The sequence below is a fragment of the Capsella rubella genome, unplaced genomic scaffold (assembly GCF_000375325.1).
Source record: "Capsella rubella cultivar Monte Gargano unplaced genomic scaffold, Caprub1_0 scaffold_7, whole genome shotgun sequence".
Classification (NCBI taxonomy): Eukaryota; Viridiplantae; Streptophyta; class Magnoliopsida; order Brassicales; family Brassicaceae; genus Capsella; species Capsella rubella.
The window spans coordinates 13867519-13883488 of record NW_006238917.1 but is presented as its reverse complement, the minus strand read 5'-3'; the positions used below and the strand labels follow the sequence as shown (position 1 = coordinate 13883488).

The window sequence follows — 15970 nt, the reverse complement described above, 5'->3', positions numbered from 1 at the left end:
ATAAACTAATTAATTAATATATATATATATATATATATATATAAATAAAAGTTTAAATGTTTTTCCACCAATAAGGAGAGAGTGAAATCTTACTTTTATATATATGATTATTTGTTAAACTACACTAGACAACATCTTTTTGATAAAAAGATAAAACTAAAAAATAATATTCAAACCTTTTTTTCTATCGGACAATCCATCGATATATTACACAATCATGATAAACATAATTAAGCCAAAAATATACATGTTTATATCATTTAATTTAAATCCTCAAATTAAAAATTATTTCTATGTAATTAGGTTACTCTCTCATCATGTTTATTTTAGATTTTCCTTAAAAATCAGTTTTATGATGGATCATGGAAGGCGTCGGATACGTTTGCAGGCCTAGGATGGTTCTGTCAGCAGCCTCAGGACTCTTCGACCTGGATGGGGGCCTCGAATCTGCGCCGAAGTCTATCTCCACTACATGCTGAAGTCGAAGCTCTAATCTGGGCAATGCGTTGCATGATTGGTCACAACTTCCGCGATGTGATGTTTCTTACCGACTGTTCAGACCTGGTGAAGATGGTGTCTTCCCCTTCAGAATGGCCAGCATTTTCTGTTTACCTGGACGATATCGAGATGGATAGGGAAGAATTCTCAACTTCTTCTTTATCTCTTATTTCACGAAATCTAAATGTAAAAGCGGACTACCTGGCACGACAAGCTCGTTCCTCTCCGCATCTCATTAAGTTTGTAAACAACTGTCCTCCTAATTGGCTCACTTGAGCTAATTCTATATTATTGTTGGAAAAAAAAAAAAGATATCGTTTCTCCTGAATTCTCTGGTACATTGACCATCTTTCGCCTTCGTAACAAAGACATTATCCTTTATGCTATCATCATTAATTGACGTATTCATGAATTTATCCAAAAGATAAAAAATTGAAATCTCATATTTAAATTTTGCCTTTTCTAGTTAAAACGAGGTTGTTTAATAATTTGACTTAGAATCTCAACAAACAAATAATCTGATAATTTCTTCCATTAACCAAATTAAAATCCGTAATATAATTGAAAAAATCAATAGTATCTTATTTTCATATATTTACAGTGAAAGATTACAATGAAAATCTATTAATTTGTAAGGTTTTAATTTATCTATAAATTAATAATTGATTTTCCTAATTTGATTTTTTTTTCGAAATAAATATTAAAAATAAGATTTAATCATGATATTTAGTATTTTAAATAATCAATTACGAAAAAATAATAATTATTATGTCTTGAAAAAGAATGCTAACAATTTTTTATATAGTAAAAGAAATAAACTCTAACAAAAACTAATTATTCTATATACATATATTTTGAAAATTTTATCTAATTATTAATTTATAATATTGATGAGACCCATATATTTACAAAGAATTTTCAAAAAAAATTATTATCTTATTACTGTATCGAAATGTGTCTAAAATTACAATGGTCTTAACTTGGGACCGGAAAAATTTATTAATTTATAGAAATTATTAATTTATCGAGTATTAATTTATAGAGGTTTTAGATAGTAATATTTATTAATAAATTTTATATTTGTAGTAATCTAAATGTCCAAAAATTCAGATTTTTTGTATATTTTAGATTTTTTTATGAGAATTTTTGAGAAATGCCCCTTTTAGTGTACCATTTTTTTTAAATACCCCTCTTTTCTATCCATTTTCAAAAATACCCCTTTTCAAATATGAAAAATTATAAACTTTTATATGGTTGATAAGGTACATCAAAATCATTATTACTACTCGGAGACTAAATCCAAATATTTAGATGGTTTTAAAAGGTTCTAAACGGTATTTATATGGTTTTTATAAGGTTTTTAAAAGGTTTACAAAGTTTTTATAAGCTTTTTATATGATTTTTAAAAGGTATTTTATATGGTACTTATGAAATATATATATAAATTTACACACATGTAAAGATAATTTGTGTCTATAAATATAAGTTTATATATATTTTTTTGATAAATTTCAAATTTTATAGTGACTTTTTGATAAAATTAGAAAGAGGGGTATTTTTAAAAAGTGGTATTGAAAAAGGGGTATTTTTGAAATTCACCCTTTTTATAGTATTAAACTTTTTTTTTAGTAAATTAATATAAAAAAATACTAGAGGTTTTGGATACTCATATTTTGAGTTACGGAGATTTCAGGTAATCCTCGAACCCAAAAACCCAAAACTCGAACCCAAAAACCCAAAAACCCGACAAACCCGAGGTATAAAAATATCGAAACGTATTCTATATTTCTAAACCCAAAAACCGGAAACCCGAACAAATACCGATTAAGCCATCTATCGTATGTGCATACGTATCATCATCAAAGCCTCTTTCTCTCACAGTGTCTCTCTCCTTCATTTTTTCTTCATCAACAAGACAAAAAAAAGTTCTTACAAAGTTCTAATCTTTTGCGTTCTGTCTCAATACGCGTTCAACACAAACCTCCCATCATACTCGCTCAATCATCGTAATTCGTAATCGTAAGTCAATTATAATTGTCTTGGGTAATAATATATCTCAATTCGTATGTGAAATTTTGCAAAATTCTCAAAATTGTATAATTTGATTTGATCCAATTTTTTTTAATGATCTTCAGATTCCTTTAAATCCATGGCGGTTGGTGATAGTAGCTTAGACTTGTCTCATCGTATGGAAGATTCTGGAAAAACAGTAAAAGTTTCTCTTTTTTGGAAAGGAAACAATTACTCTGTTCAAATCGATTCTGAAGCTTCTCTCAAAGATTTAGGTTTTGAATTGAGAAAGCTAACAGGTGTTACTGCTGAGTCGCTTCGTTTGATTGTTCCAAAGTTACATGAAAAAGGTTCGATTTTGATGTTACCCTTTTCTGATGAACACTCGAGCTTGAGTTTACAGGAATCAAACATTGTTGAGGTTAGTCTTTTGCTTTTGGTTAACACATGATTTGAGTAGTTAGAGATGTTTGATTAGTTTAGTGTTGTTGTTATAGTCGAGACAGCTTGTCAAGATTGTGTTTGGTTTCTTGGATCTCTCTGTATGAAGTATCCAAAAAAAGATGTTAGTTTTTAATGGTTCTTCTTGGTGAATCAAACATTGTTGAGGTTAGTTAGTCTTTGCTTTTTGGTTAAAACATGATTTGAGTAGTTAGAGTTGGAGATGTCTGAATAGTTTAGTGTTGTTGTTATAGTCGAGACAGCTTGTCAAGATTGTGTTTGGTTTCTTGGATCTCTCTGTATGAAGTATCCAAAAGTTGTTTTTGAAATAGTTCTCCTTGGTGCTTTCTTGTTGTTTTTTTTAGGATAAGACTATAAGAATGATGGGTTTAACTGAAGAAGAGATCGAAGGAGTTCGAAAAGAGACAATGCCTGACATGAGGATACTTGGCTTTGAAGAAGAAGAGAGAAGGCTTAGGCAAAAGAAGTATGTTTCGAGCAGTTCAATCACGCTCCCGCAAGGGACTTACATCTTTTGTGATTTCAGGACTCTTCAGCTCCCGGGTATAGAGGTAAGTACATCTAACATGTATGCTCACATTTTGGTATTCAAACATCAACGTTGCCTTTGTTTTTCTCTGTTTGAATTAGCTGAAGGTAGATTAAGTCATACGTAGACTTTTGTAGCTATTATGTCTCTTTTTTGACATATTTGCAGTATGAATTCGATGAACTTGTTTGTTTCCTGTTGATTTTACCGTTTGAGGAATTAGAGTTCTCTGATTCTATATAGAGTGACATCTGATATTTGTTCCTGCAGTTAAACCCTCCAGCTTCTGCTGCTTTAAAGAGAATGCACATGCTTGCAGCAGACCCTGGTATTATCGCTATTATGAACAAGGTTATATCTAAATTATGAGAAACTTGTCATTGCAACCGTTAGCATATCGATAATGTACCAATTGAGTCTTGTTTTATATATTTGTAGCATCGTTGGCGAGTAGGGATTATGACTGAACTTGCCCCAGTTGGTTATGTTGGTGTTAGTCCGCGATGCCTTCTAGGATTTAACAAGGTACGCATGTTTTGTTTATCAGGGAAAAAATCACTTCTTGTCTGTTCTGGTTTTGATTTTTACAAATCTTGTGGCTGATGTAGAATCAAGGAGAGGAGATTTCTCTACGCCTTCGGACTGATGATCTCAAGGGATTCAGAAAGTATCAGAGCATAAAAAAGACTCTATTGCATGAGCTTGTAAGTTCATTGCTCTGCAACTTGAATTCTTATCACCAAACGCTACAAATATTTCTGCACGAGTTTGAACTTGAGAGCTTATAATCTTTGAATCAAATTGTCAGGCTCACATGGTATACACGGATCATGATGAAAACTTTTATGCTCTTGATAGACAGGTAATATATATAACAGTGATGGTATATGTTTCTGTTATTTTAAAATTAATTTTTCGTGGAGATTTTACGGATGAGTGTTTGTGTGACAGTTGAACAAAGAAGCTGAAAGCTTAGATTGGACCAAATCAAGGGGTCACACTTTGAATGGATCAAAATTTATCAATGACGATGATGAGGAAGACTTCTTCTTCGATGAAAATGAAAATTTTTCGCAGAGGCTTGGTGGAAACCAGTCCGATAATCTTGGAAATGCTCGTGAATCTTCTGTTGCTGCTGCTTATCGCCGTCTCTCCCACACAAGTGTTTCAAAAATCAGCGAAGAACCTGATCCTGATGACTTGGTTGATGTTCGTGATGAGAATAAACAGCCATCTCTCCCTAAAGCTCAATGTGATTCTATGAGTAAGTTGGAGCCTGATCCTGATGATACCACTGAAGATGATGCAACCAAAACTGAACAAGTTCACTCATGGATCCCATCAAATCCTAGAGATGCATCTGCACCTGATCATCACTCGGGATCAAATGAATTGGCAAGTGATCTTGCCCAGATTACTGAAGATTATGAACCTGATCCGGATGACTTAGAAACACGAACAAGTATAGAGGAAGCTGAAAATATGAAAACATCAAATGACACTGTAATGTTGGGTGGGAATGGAGATGAAGATATCCAGGCTACACCTGATCCAAATATTGCAGAGCCGTATCCAGACGATAACCCGGTGGTCACAGAGAGGGAAACGATCATGGAGGTTGATGAGCCTGATCCAGATGATCAAGAGATTCAGAGGATCCAAGACTCTGTTATCATCATCTCTAACCGTCTCAAGAAAGCTATAAATTCCTTGGAAACTGAAGTTAGCCCGGGTCAAGCAACCAATGTGCTGCAAATGCTTCTCAAAATAGTGAGGTACCTTTTTAAGCTTTAGAAAACTTACAAGCGTATCTGCAGATGTAAGTCTATTGTTATGTGACTGAAGATTCAACTTTTTTTTTGTGGTCAAGGAACATCATTGAACAACCAAGTGAAATGAAATTCAAAAGGCTGCGTAAGGTGATGACTCCTTAAGCCGCCGATATAATATTAAGTTCCATTGAGTTTTTTTATCGTCTCTCTGATCTGTTTAACTACTTGAGCGGCGTTTCAGGGTAATCCTGCAATTAAGCGCAACATTCTCAACTTTGCAGGTATTACTTTTTCCTTCTTCTCATAAAAAGTTTGTGTATGATATATATCTGTGTTAAACAGTACATGGTTGGGATGTTTTGCAGCTGCGGTTGAGATCCTTTCCGTCGTTGGCTTTGTCGAAGAGATGTTATCGGAAGGCGCAGGAGCACAAGAACCATATTTGGTACTGAAACGAAATGACCCAGGGCTCTTGTGGATTGCCAAGTCGATGATCGAAGAATCCCACTCCACAGGTTCCAGCTAATAATACCACATTTTCTCTGTAAACTGTACCATAAAAGTATGATTTGAGACTGAGTTGCTTCTTTTTGAGGCCATCCATTGTTGGTGCAGCATTATAACAACATGTTCCATGGGACTCCTTACCGATAAATTGGTAACAGCTTGTCCTGTGGGAAGGTTGTTAAAGGGCAACTCTTTTTGTATGTAAACTAGGATTAACCCCGTGGTATAACACAGATCCATAAATTAATATATTTGTTTTTTTTTTGCTTCCAAACCGAAATCAATTTCATATTATTTATTAATCGGTACAGTCTTGTTCAGCTCGGTTTAAAACCATGTTTTGGATTCTTCAAACTTTAAAGAAATGGTCGTTCATAGAAGATGAAGCCACCATGATGGAACCTTTTCCTCAACACTCAACAGTATCCGTATCGTATTAAGCTTAGAACCAACGGGCCTACATTTGGCACAGGCATCTCCCAACCCAATGACACATCTAAATTGGAGTTTAGAACTGAAACAAAGAGACAGTGAAATGTGTGCAAGATGATCCTTGTTATTACGCCTTGTGGTCTTTTGCCATTTCATCAACATCAAGTTCTACCGCCAGGATTGGAGAATCCTCTTCCATGGCTAATTCACTGTTACTTACTGGACCATGATCCACAGCTGTCCTCAGACAATATATAGCTCTTCCTACTATGTCCGCCATTGAAATCGGACCAAATGTTCGACTATCATATGCTTCCTTAGATTTCATCTCTTGGTTCTCAGCTACAACCCAGCACTATCCTTTTCACACTATCCTTTTCAAGAACAAAAAGCTTGTCTTTCTCATCACTTGAAACCATTTCAGATCCTTCTATAGCTGCCAATCTTCTGACTATATACTTATTTGTTTCATTCGGGTCCTTCAAGACAACAGCATCTTCTGACTATATACTTATTTGTTTGGTTAGACATTTTTGTAGTTGGTTTATATAGTCTAGTTTTATTTCAATTAATTTTATATAATTTTATGAATTTGTATTATAAGTAGATTCACACATATATGTGGTCAACCCAAACAATTTTGTTGTAAATAAAAAAATATATTTTAACGTAAACCGTAAAAATATTTTATTATAGACAACCTGTAAAAAATATAGTTATATTTATATAACTCAAACCCGTTCAATTATATTTATGTACAATATTAAAATATTTTTTAAAAAAAATTAGAGTTAAAATATTAATGATACTTTAAATTTTTATAGAGTTTAAATATTTAATTATTTTAAATATTCTATAAATCTTAAATTAAATATTATAATATTAGAGCATAAGTAAGAATTTCTCTAATATTTTAAACTTAAAAAAAAAAACAATATTTGTAATATTTTGAAATTTTTTTTTTCTTAAATATAGAACCCGATTAAACTGAATTAAATTTTTAATTTGGATGCCTGAGAAATCAAACTTCATGTTCATTTATAGTTAAGAACATATTAGTCCTAAATATAATGGGTTTGAACTCTTATATAAAATTTTCTACCTTATGTTGACGTTGTACATATATTTTTCCCTTTTTCAATTGAGTTATATACGTCCGTTCTCAATATTTTAAATTGCAAAATATGCGAAAAAAATTTATTTTTATTATAAATATATTTTATGTAATAATATAAATTGAAAACAAATAAGATTATATAAATATATTGGAGAGAGATCTGAGTTATTAGAGAGAGATTTTGGGGAAATGTTTTTGATGTAATAATATTTATTTCTAATTTTTCGCGATTTGCTTGTGATTTAATTACAAAATTTACTTTTAAGTTTTGTTATTTATTCAAATGACAAGGGTTTGATTATGCAAATATTACAAAATAAAAGATTATAGCCCAAAATAGATTTTAGTACAAAATGTACTTCAAAAATGTTAAGATAGATGTTCCAACCTATACATATTTAAGAAATTTTAAGAAATTGTTATCATTTAGTCCTCAAATGGGTGAGTCTCTTCCCTTTCCTCCCGATAGAGATTATTAGTAATCAAAATCGTGCATGTTAACTAAATAATTAGCATGGTTTTTTTTGTAAAAGGTATGAAAATGCTATTTTTCCCTCAAGTATCACAACAGTTACACTTTGATTTTTAGAAATATATAATTCATGAGAAATGTGTAAAATAATAAATTGATTTAGCTATCAATATATCTGATTAAAATGTAGTTATTTTATCTTTCAAACATCATTGGTAAAACTTCATAATTAATCATGTTTGACTTAAAAATGATTTTATAATTAATCATGTTTGACCTGAAAATGATTAGTAAATTCAGTACAAAAAAATTCCTTACCATCTTACAAAAATTCCCTACCAACCTCTCTAAGTAGCGGGATACACTCTTAGTTGTCTATTAAACATATATATATATATATATATATATATATATATATATATATATATATATTTATACTCATATATGATATAATATTATATTATTACATAAATCATAATTCATTAGTTACATTATGTTGCTCGATAATCTCAACTCTCAAGGTGGCCGTAAACATACCCATATATTGTCTCTTTGATACTAGTATTTTAAATATTTATCTTTGTGCGCAGGTTGCGAATGGATCAAGTACTAACCATAACCACATTATTTTCGGTGATACTTATGACTTGGACCAGACTATACAAGACATGTGCCACCTCTTTGCTCTCGAGATTGCAATGGATGATATTTACATCTTAGATGTGTGCTACCTCTTTACTCTCCCTAATGATGCGCAGATTGCGAATAGATCTACCACTAACCATAACCAGCATGCCTTCCTTGATGATGCGCAGGATGTTGGTATACACAATATTTACATTGTTAGACAACGAGTAGCAGCAGAGAGGGCTGAGAAAGAGAAGAAAAACCTAATGGACAAAACAGTTCCTTCTACAAATTCTCAAAGAGAGATTAATTTGAACGGTTTCAAGCGGCGTCAGTTAGACAAAGAGGCTTGTAGTGATCTAAAGGGTTGATGGAGACGGTTTTGTATTATTTTGTGTGATTCACAGTTTTTTTGAATTCTAAACCAATAATATTTAGTTATTTACTTTGAAATTTGTAAATCGTAACTAAAATTGCATCTCTATATTAGTAAATGAGAAATACAAAATAGAATATGGGTCGGATCAAAATTAAAAAAATTAACCCGATTTTAACAATTGGATATTAAATTGGGTTTGGATACATACATCGGATACTTTCCATATCTAATTTTAGGATTATGTCATTTCCATAACTAATTTTAGAATTTCCTAATATTTCTCTAACTAATTTAATATAATATATTTAAAAATATATATTTTTTGTCTTTCACTTTTATTTGATCTTATTTGTACTTTATGATATTATACTATATAATAAAAATGTTTTAAAAAATTAACTTTTTTTGTATATGTTGCAATTTGAATTTTTCAAAACGGACATATAATTCTCAACTACACTCTGTTAAATATTTTGGACAATGATTTAAAATTATTATAAGTATGACTAATATTAAAACCATTGTACATGAGCATATTTAAAATTTTAAAAAATCTCAAAATATTATAATTAAATGGTTCAAATATATAAAAAAATTTAGATATTAAAATATATTTTTGAGACATAGGTGTAATTTTGGAGACATAAATTTTATTGATAAAATATATTATATATTAAACTACGTCAATTTTAGATAGTTCACGGGTAGTTTGTTAAAATCACAATTATAATGGTAAAAATTCAAGTTATGCATAAAGTTTTTTACGACATGAGTTTTGTTACTGGTTGGTCCTTCCAAAAAATATATTGTAAATATGTAATTTTTACGTATATTCCTATTTCTACTAAAAATGGTCAAATTGAATAATTTATCGACAAATATTCTTTTGGCTTGTTAATTTTTTACCGTTTTTTTATTGTATCAAAATTGTAATCGACTGCGCTACAGTAAAATTAAAATATAACATATTTTATCCATTAAAAATTATATATAAATAATTATTTCTCTCGTTCTGTAGAGCAGGTCCGAACCTGATTAATAACATAAAACACAATTACATATCTTTCAAAACAAATTTATTTTCTAGAAAAATCATCTTTTAGGAATTATAAAAATTATAATATTTTTTAAATCTTGTTTATTTAGAAAATTATAATATTTGTTAATTACATAGAGGTTTTTTTTAATTGTGAGTTAAGAAAAGGTGAATGGCATGACTTGGTAATAAAACCTAAAACCGAGGGTGTTTACAAAATAGCTAATACAATTTTATAAAACACGTCTCTGCGTCCACGACAAAAGCTTCAGCAACACCACGCAGAGCTACGAGAGAGCGATTTGTAAAAAAAAATAAAAAAATCAGAGATCGTCTTTGTTGCTTTGATCAATCCATTACTGAGGTAAGCTCTCTTTTCTCCCTTTTGATTCTCCGATTCATCGTCTCTTACGCCGCCGGCATGATTTTGCTATCTCAACTCTAAAATTAGGGTTTCTTGTGTGGTCTTTGTATCGTTGATCGTTACCAGAATTGTTTGATCGGAGATTTATCCGGTTGAATTTTGTTTGCAATCGAAAACGAATCTAATCTTTTTCAACATTCACGCGACGAATCAATTCGTTTTCAGATTCTGATTCTGTAATTGGTATTGAGATTTACGGAATCGGAGCTGTAACGTTTGTGAATTTTTGATGATGATGCAGAGACGATGCCGAAGAACAAGGGAAAGGGAGGAAAGAACAGGAAGAGAGGAAAGAACGAAGCTGATGACGAGAAACGTGAGCTTATCTTTAAAGAAGATGGGCAAGAATACGCACAAGTTCTTCGTATGCTTGGTAATGGTCGATGCGATGTTATGTGTATCGACGGTGTTAAGCGTCTTTGCCATATCCGCGGTAAGATGCACAAGAAGGTTTGGATTGCAGCTGGTGATATCATACTTGTTGGTTTGAGGGATTACCAAGATGACAAAGCTGATGTTATTCTTAAGTATATGTCTGATGAGGCAAGGCTTCTCAAGGCGTATGGTGAGCTTCCGGAGAATACTCGTCTTAATGAGGGTATTGTTGGTGATCTCGATGAGGATGAAGATAATGGGGGTGATGATTACATTGAGTTTGAAGACGAGGATATTGATAGAATCTAAGTTTGTTTGTGGTTGGCTCTGTTCCAGCTTGTATTATCAAATTTGAGACACATATCTTCTTAGAAACTGAAGATTTGGTGATTACATTACTCTTTAAAATACTATCTGTTATGTATTTCTCGGCTTTCCAGTTTCTTATCCCTTACTGGTTGATTCCCCAAATAATTCTACAGAAACTTGTTATCAGATTCGATTTGTTCGAAAGAACAAACTATTGTGAAACACAGTTCTTTCAATGCAAAGATTTACAGGTCATGTGATTATCTCAGGTGCTGCTGCTAAGTAGCTTTTGTGAGGTTTCTTCTCTCATTTTTCAGCTTGAGGTTGTGGTCTTGGCCTTCTTAGCCTTCTTTGTCTGTTGTTGCAGATCACTTTTGGTTGCCTGAAGCTGCAAAAGAAAAGCAAAACTCTTAATGTGGCTGGTGAGATGAAACTTCTATGCATTGTGTGGTTTTTTTCTTTACCCTGTTATGCCTTCTCGGGCTTTTGTAGCTTGGAATAGATTTGCGCTTAGATATGCTCGCTTTAGGACTGCTCTTTTTGGTTTGGAAATCTTTAGTTTCCTCTTCTTGTGTCTCTGATATGCTTTCAAATTGGAGAGGTATATCGTTGGAAGCACAGCTCTCCAACTCTCCAGATATACCAAAGGATCTATTCTTTATTACCAATCTTTGGTTTCTTGTCGCAACTTCTGTCTGAATGTTTGTTGTTCTGGGTTCAACTTGAATGCTGTCTGGTACACGGGTTGCCATCCAGCGTTCTAGCCAACTCCAACCAATGTTGGAATCATCTTCATCGCTTCGATCCATTTGCTTCTTCTTTGAGCAAATTCTTAGCTTTAAACAAACGTTTCACAGTTTAGAGAATATGAGGTTATTTAGATAGATCTTTTAAGATTCAATTCAGAGAACAAGTGTTAACCTGCTGTGAAAATGCATATGCAAGTGCTCTCTCCCGTTTTGTCATTGCTTCTATCCTGCTTTGAATCCTCGATTTCGATATTGTGCTGCTCACTGTACTATCATCCCAGTCTTCCTGTTATGTGACGCATGTTATGTTACTCTACACTAAATCTTTGAATTCCCCTTTATTGGACATGGTTGTTTTACGTACCTTTATCCTCAGAACCTGAGCTTTGTTATTGTGTAGTATTGATCGATTTGCAGATACTCGTTTACTCGTGAATAATGGTGCTTTCACAGAATTACATGTCTGAGCTTCTAGTGATGTCCCCATGGATACCTTGCCTTGAGATTCCTCTCCTGAGAAGCTATCCTCCTTAGCAAATGTCACTTCTTCTTCTGCTTTGCTACGACGTATTGCCTGAACACAACATATCCTATGAATCATTGAAGTGGAACATAACAGACGAAGAAAAAACAAAAAAAAACAAGACTGAAGAGGAAAACAAACCATGTAGCTCCTGAATGCTGACTGAATTATGACTGCAGCGTCTTCTTCGAGGAACAACTTGGAGATTGGAGTAGTCTGATGCTTCTTAGGTATGTGCGTCTCTGTTGCTTCACTTTGGTTATCAACATCTTCTTCTTTAACATAATGGCTCAGTACTTTTGATTTCTCCTCCTCAAAAGGCTGAGTCACTGTTGCCTCAGAGCTCTTAACAGAGACGAAATCATCATCCTCCAAATGTTTCACAGAAGCTGAATCTTCAATCGCGATAACCGAACCAAAAGGCATACCGCAATCTGAACTCAGCCGCTGAGACATTGTTGTAATAAGAGCATCAGAATCTTTCATCGATCCTGAATCATCAACAGCGAGAACAGAGTTGAACTCATCTCCGCAAAGGTACGATCTAACCGAGCTCCATCTTTTCTTCTCTCCTAGATGATTGCTTCTTGCCTGAAAAAAACATCACACAAACCATTGAATAAAAACTGTCATAAACACATAAAAACCAGAGTAGTGATGGGTCTTTGATGATCACTTACACTTAGATTGTTGTTGTAGTCATGAGCACCAAATGATTTGTTTCTAAAGAAAATGCTTCTCACAAGTCCTCCCATTGTTTCTCTCTTATGTTTTAGGAACTGAGTAATGTGGAGGACAAGAACAACAACAACACCACATGTGAGATTTTGATTATATAAAAGCCTGAGAGAAAGCATAAGGTTGCATTATTTTAGAATCACAAGCACATGAGAGAGTCTATGTACAAAAGAAGAGTACATGTAAAAAAGGTGATTCAAAGCATAGCGTATAGTGCAATTAGTGATGATTGTGATCTGTAAAATATGAGATAAATTGTTTTTTTTTTTTTTTTGATTTTTAAAGTGTAATCGTGAGTTTTTGTGGTCTCGACTTTGATTACTTTAAAAAGAGTAGTAAGGATATGCTTTGGTATGCACATGGAAAGCATCGGATTGGTTCTTTACTTATGCAAACGGCAATTTCACTCCATTCACTTTTCTTTTCTTTTTTCCTCTCCCGACATTGCTGCTGAACATTTTTTTTAATGGTTTTGCTTAATTTCACTTCAAATGGAAACAAGTATATGTACATATATTTTTGGTATAGTTTAATTGGTTTTGTGACTATATGATGATGTTGTAGGAACCATGAAAATATGTGTAGATCAGCACAATTGAAGAAAGAATTAAGAAAAAAAAGAAAAGAATTACCCGAATTTAAGATCAATGAATTTTTTTTTCCGAGATAACAATATAAGATCGATTTAAAGATGTGAAATAGATCGCAATTAAGAGCTATCCGCAAATTCTAAGATCAAATAATCACCATGCTGATATTTTAGCAAAGAGCATATACCAAACAATGGCTAATACTTCATTTTATAATTTCAATAGCTTTACATTGTAACTATGTTTAACAGTTTCATTAATATAAATTTTTAGCAAAGCGATCAATGAAAATACGTGTAGATCAGTACCATTGAAGAAAGAACTAAGAAAAAAAAAAGAGAATTACTCGAATTTAAGATCAGTGATTTTTTTTTTTCAAAATAACAATATAAGATCGATTTAAAAATGTGAAATTGATAAGTCGCAGTCAAGAGCTATCCGCAATTGGCATAGATTCTAAGATCAAGTAATCATCCTGCTGATATTTGCAAAGAGCATAAACCAAATAATGGCTAATATTTCATTTAATAATTTCAATAGATTTACATTGTAACTATGTATAACAGTTTCATTTATACAAGTTTTTAGCAAAACGATCAATGCAAATTCCTTTTTTGTTTGCTGCTATATCAATTTTTTTAATTACTTTATTAGTGACTAGCTAATAGTTTTCACTAGCTACTAATTTTAGGCTGGGGCCAGTAGTAGCAAAAGATAAGACACTGACTTTTCCATATGTTTCACCGACAGATTAATGATTAACTCACTACTACATTTTATTAGTAGCCGCTACCGATCCATGGTAATGAATTTTGGCACCGGGCCAAACCTGAAAACCCCCCATAGTGATCAGGATACAATGAGAATATGGCTCGTGGCCGGTATTGGTGGGAGACATCGCTCACATCAGGCCTGGCCACGGTCACGAAACATGTGACCATGGCGGTGCCGGCCAGTCAATTACGAGGTCCAATACAATTTTTTTTAATTAGTTTTATAAATAAAATTTAAAAGTTAAAACCAAATTTAAAAGTTTTAGAAAATAGGATCTATTTTTACATTAGAAAAAGATAAAATTTAAACATGAATCAAATCTTAAACTTTGTTAAAAATGGAGTTCAATTTTCAATACAAATAAAAATTTTGGGGTCTAATTTTCATATCAAAAATGTCAACTTTTTTGGAAGCTGAATACATTAGTTTTTTAAAAATGTGTCAAGGACCGGACCTGGACCATAGTGAATCAATTCATGCGATTTTTGAAGTCATGAAGACATCCTTATTACGGATATCTTATATCAATATTTTTTTTTTAAAAGTATTTTAAAGAAAATACTGGTGTAAGATACCCCCAATAAGGATGGTTTAAACAGTTTTGTCGGTCTAATCCTTCAACATACTTATTTTTTGCGATGGATAGTTTTATATATGATGGTTCTTTTTCTTTTTTTGTTCAACACTTATGGTTGTTCTTGAAATCAAATGGCTCGGGCTGTCGGGCATGGTTCGTTGAAGAGTTGCTCAATTGTGGATTTATCGCAAGTCCGGAAAGCTCGCTATGTACTAGTTCGTGGTCTTGAAAAGAACAAATCTAATCTAAGGAAGGCACTACTAACCTTAAGTAACTATAGCTAGAGAGAAGCCAGTTGTCAGACTACAACACTTTCATGTCAAGAACCTCGTACGTGGCAGTCTGAATTGGTACGTGTTACTTTCATAGACATTGAAGAGAGACCGAAGACAAAATCTTCACGTGCCAACCATGTACGAGGTGTTGATATGATGATGTGATCCTCAACAGCTCCACCGCTTGGCATTCTTTTTGTCTGAATCGAGCGTGACATGTATCTAAAAATTTAATAGCTTGTTCCTTACGTAAACCTTTGCATCTATAAATAGCAATAGGTGCATGTAGCATATTTTTTTCATATGAGCAGACTTGTAAACTCAATATTGCATGGTAGTAAACATGAATACGAAGACGTTTATCGTATGGTTTCTGTTGTTAGCGGCTGTTGTAGTAGCTGTAGCAGCAGAGACTTCCGTGGATGACAAGAAAGAAGGTGTTTGATTAGTATTCTATATTTTCTATATGTTTTATAAGTTTGATAGACTTCTTACGTTGGAGGAGGTTTGAAACAGGTGCAAAGGAAGTAGAGATACCAACCGGAGAAGGCAAAAGCGACGCTAAAGATAGTGTCAACAAAGGAGACGTTGGGGTCGAGGCCACACTTGAGAAAGAAGAAGATAAAAATTATGAAGTTGATCAAAGCTGGAAGGGAGGAGGTGGCCGAGGATGGAAGGGAGGCGGTGGCAGAGGATGGAAAGGAGGCGGCGGCCGAGGATGGAAGGGAGGCGGTGGCCGAGGAGGAGGTGGTGCTGAGGTGGAAACCGAAGAAGTAAATGATAATCTCAAAGCCA

At 33.0% G+C, this 15970-nt stretch overlaps 4 protein-coding genes across 4 annotated transcripts in view; 3 read left to right on the top strand and 1 right to left on the bottom strand.

Annotated features, from left to right (window-relative positions):
- The first annotated feature begins 2397 nt into the window (after nucleotides 1-2397).
- On the top strand, nucleotides 2398-6052 carry LOC17879700. The gene is made up of 11 exons (XM_006283272.2): nucleotides 2398-2517; nucleotides 2634-2929; nucleotides 3315-3521; nucleotides 3770-3850; nucleotides 3938-4024; nucleotides 4108-4203; nucleotides 4308-4361; nucleotides 4451-5274; nucleotides 5370-5418; nucleotides 5513-5552; nucleotides 5637-6052. Exons 2-11 carry the CDS (start codon nucleotides 2648-2650, stop codon nucleotides 5795-5797), a joined length of 1881 nt encoding a protein of 626 aa, XP_006283334.1. The 5' UTR covers nucleotides 2398-2517; nucleotides 2634-2647; the 3' UTR covers nucleotides 5798-6052.
- A 4042-nt stretch (nucleotides 6053-10094) lies between these two features.
- LOC17880026 (eukaryotic translation initiation factor 1A) lies at nucleotides 10095-11066 on the top strand. Its single transcript, XM_023779070.1, has 2 exons — nucleotides 10095-10205; nucleotides 10507-11066. Exon 2 carries the CDS (start codon nucleotides 10512-10514, stop codon nucleotides 10947-10949), a length of 438 nt encoding a protein of 145 aa, XP_023634838.1. The 5' UTR covers nucleotides 10095-10205; nucleotides 10507-10511; the 3' UTR covers nucleotides 10950-11066.
- Nucleotides 10988-12982, bottom strand: LOC17879286 (protein IQ-DOMAIN 1). Its single transcript, XM_023779069.1, has 5 exons — nucleotides 12902-12982; nucleotides 12063-12812; nucleotides 11871-11984; nucleotides 11414-11785; nucleotides 10988-11337 (listed from the first exon to the last, which is right to left on the bottom strand). The coding sequence occupies exons 1-5, from the start codon at nucleotides 12974-12976 to the stop codon at nucleotides 11263-11265; spliced, it is 1386 nt and encodes a 461-aa protein (XP_023634837.1). The 5' UTR covers nucleotides 12977-12982; the 3' UTR covers nucleotides 10988-11262.
- A 2524-nt stretch (nucleotides 12983-15506) lies between these two features.
- The window catches only part of LOC111829453 (glycine-rich protein 23), a 1066-nt gene continuing 602 nt past the window's right edge, over nucleotides 15507-15970 (top strand). The window contains exons 1-2 of the mRNA XM_023778538.1: nucleotides 15507-15612; nucleotides 15692-15922. Of these exons, the coding sequence (XP_023634306.1) occupies nucleotides 15507-15612; nucleotides 15692-15922 (337 nt within the window). The remainder of the gene's footprint in view (nucleotides 15613-15691; nucleotides 15923-15970) is intronic.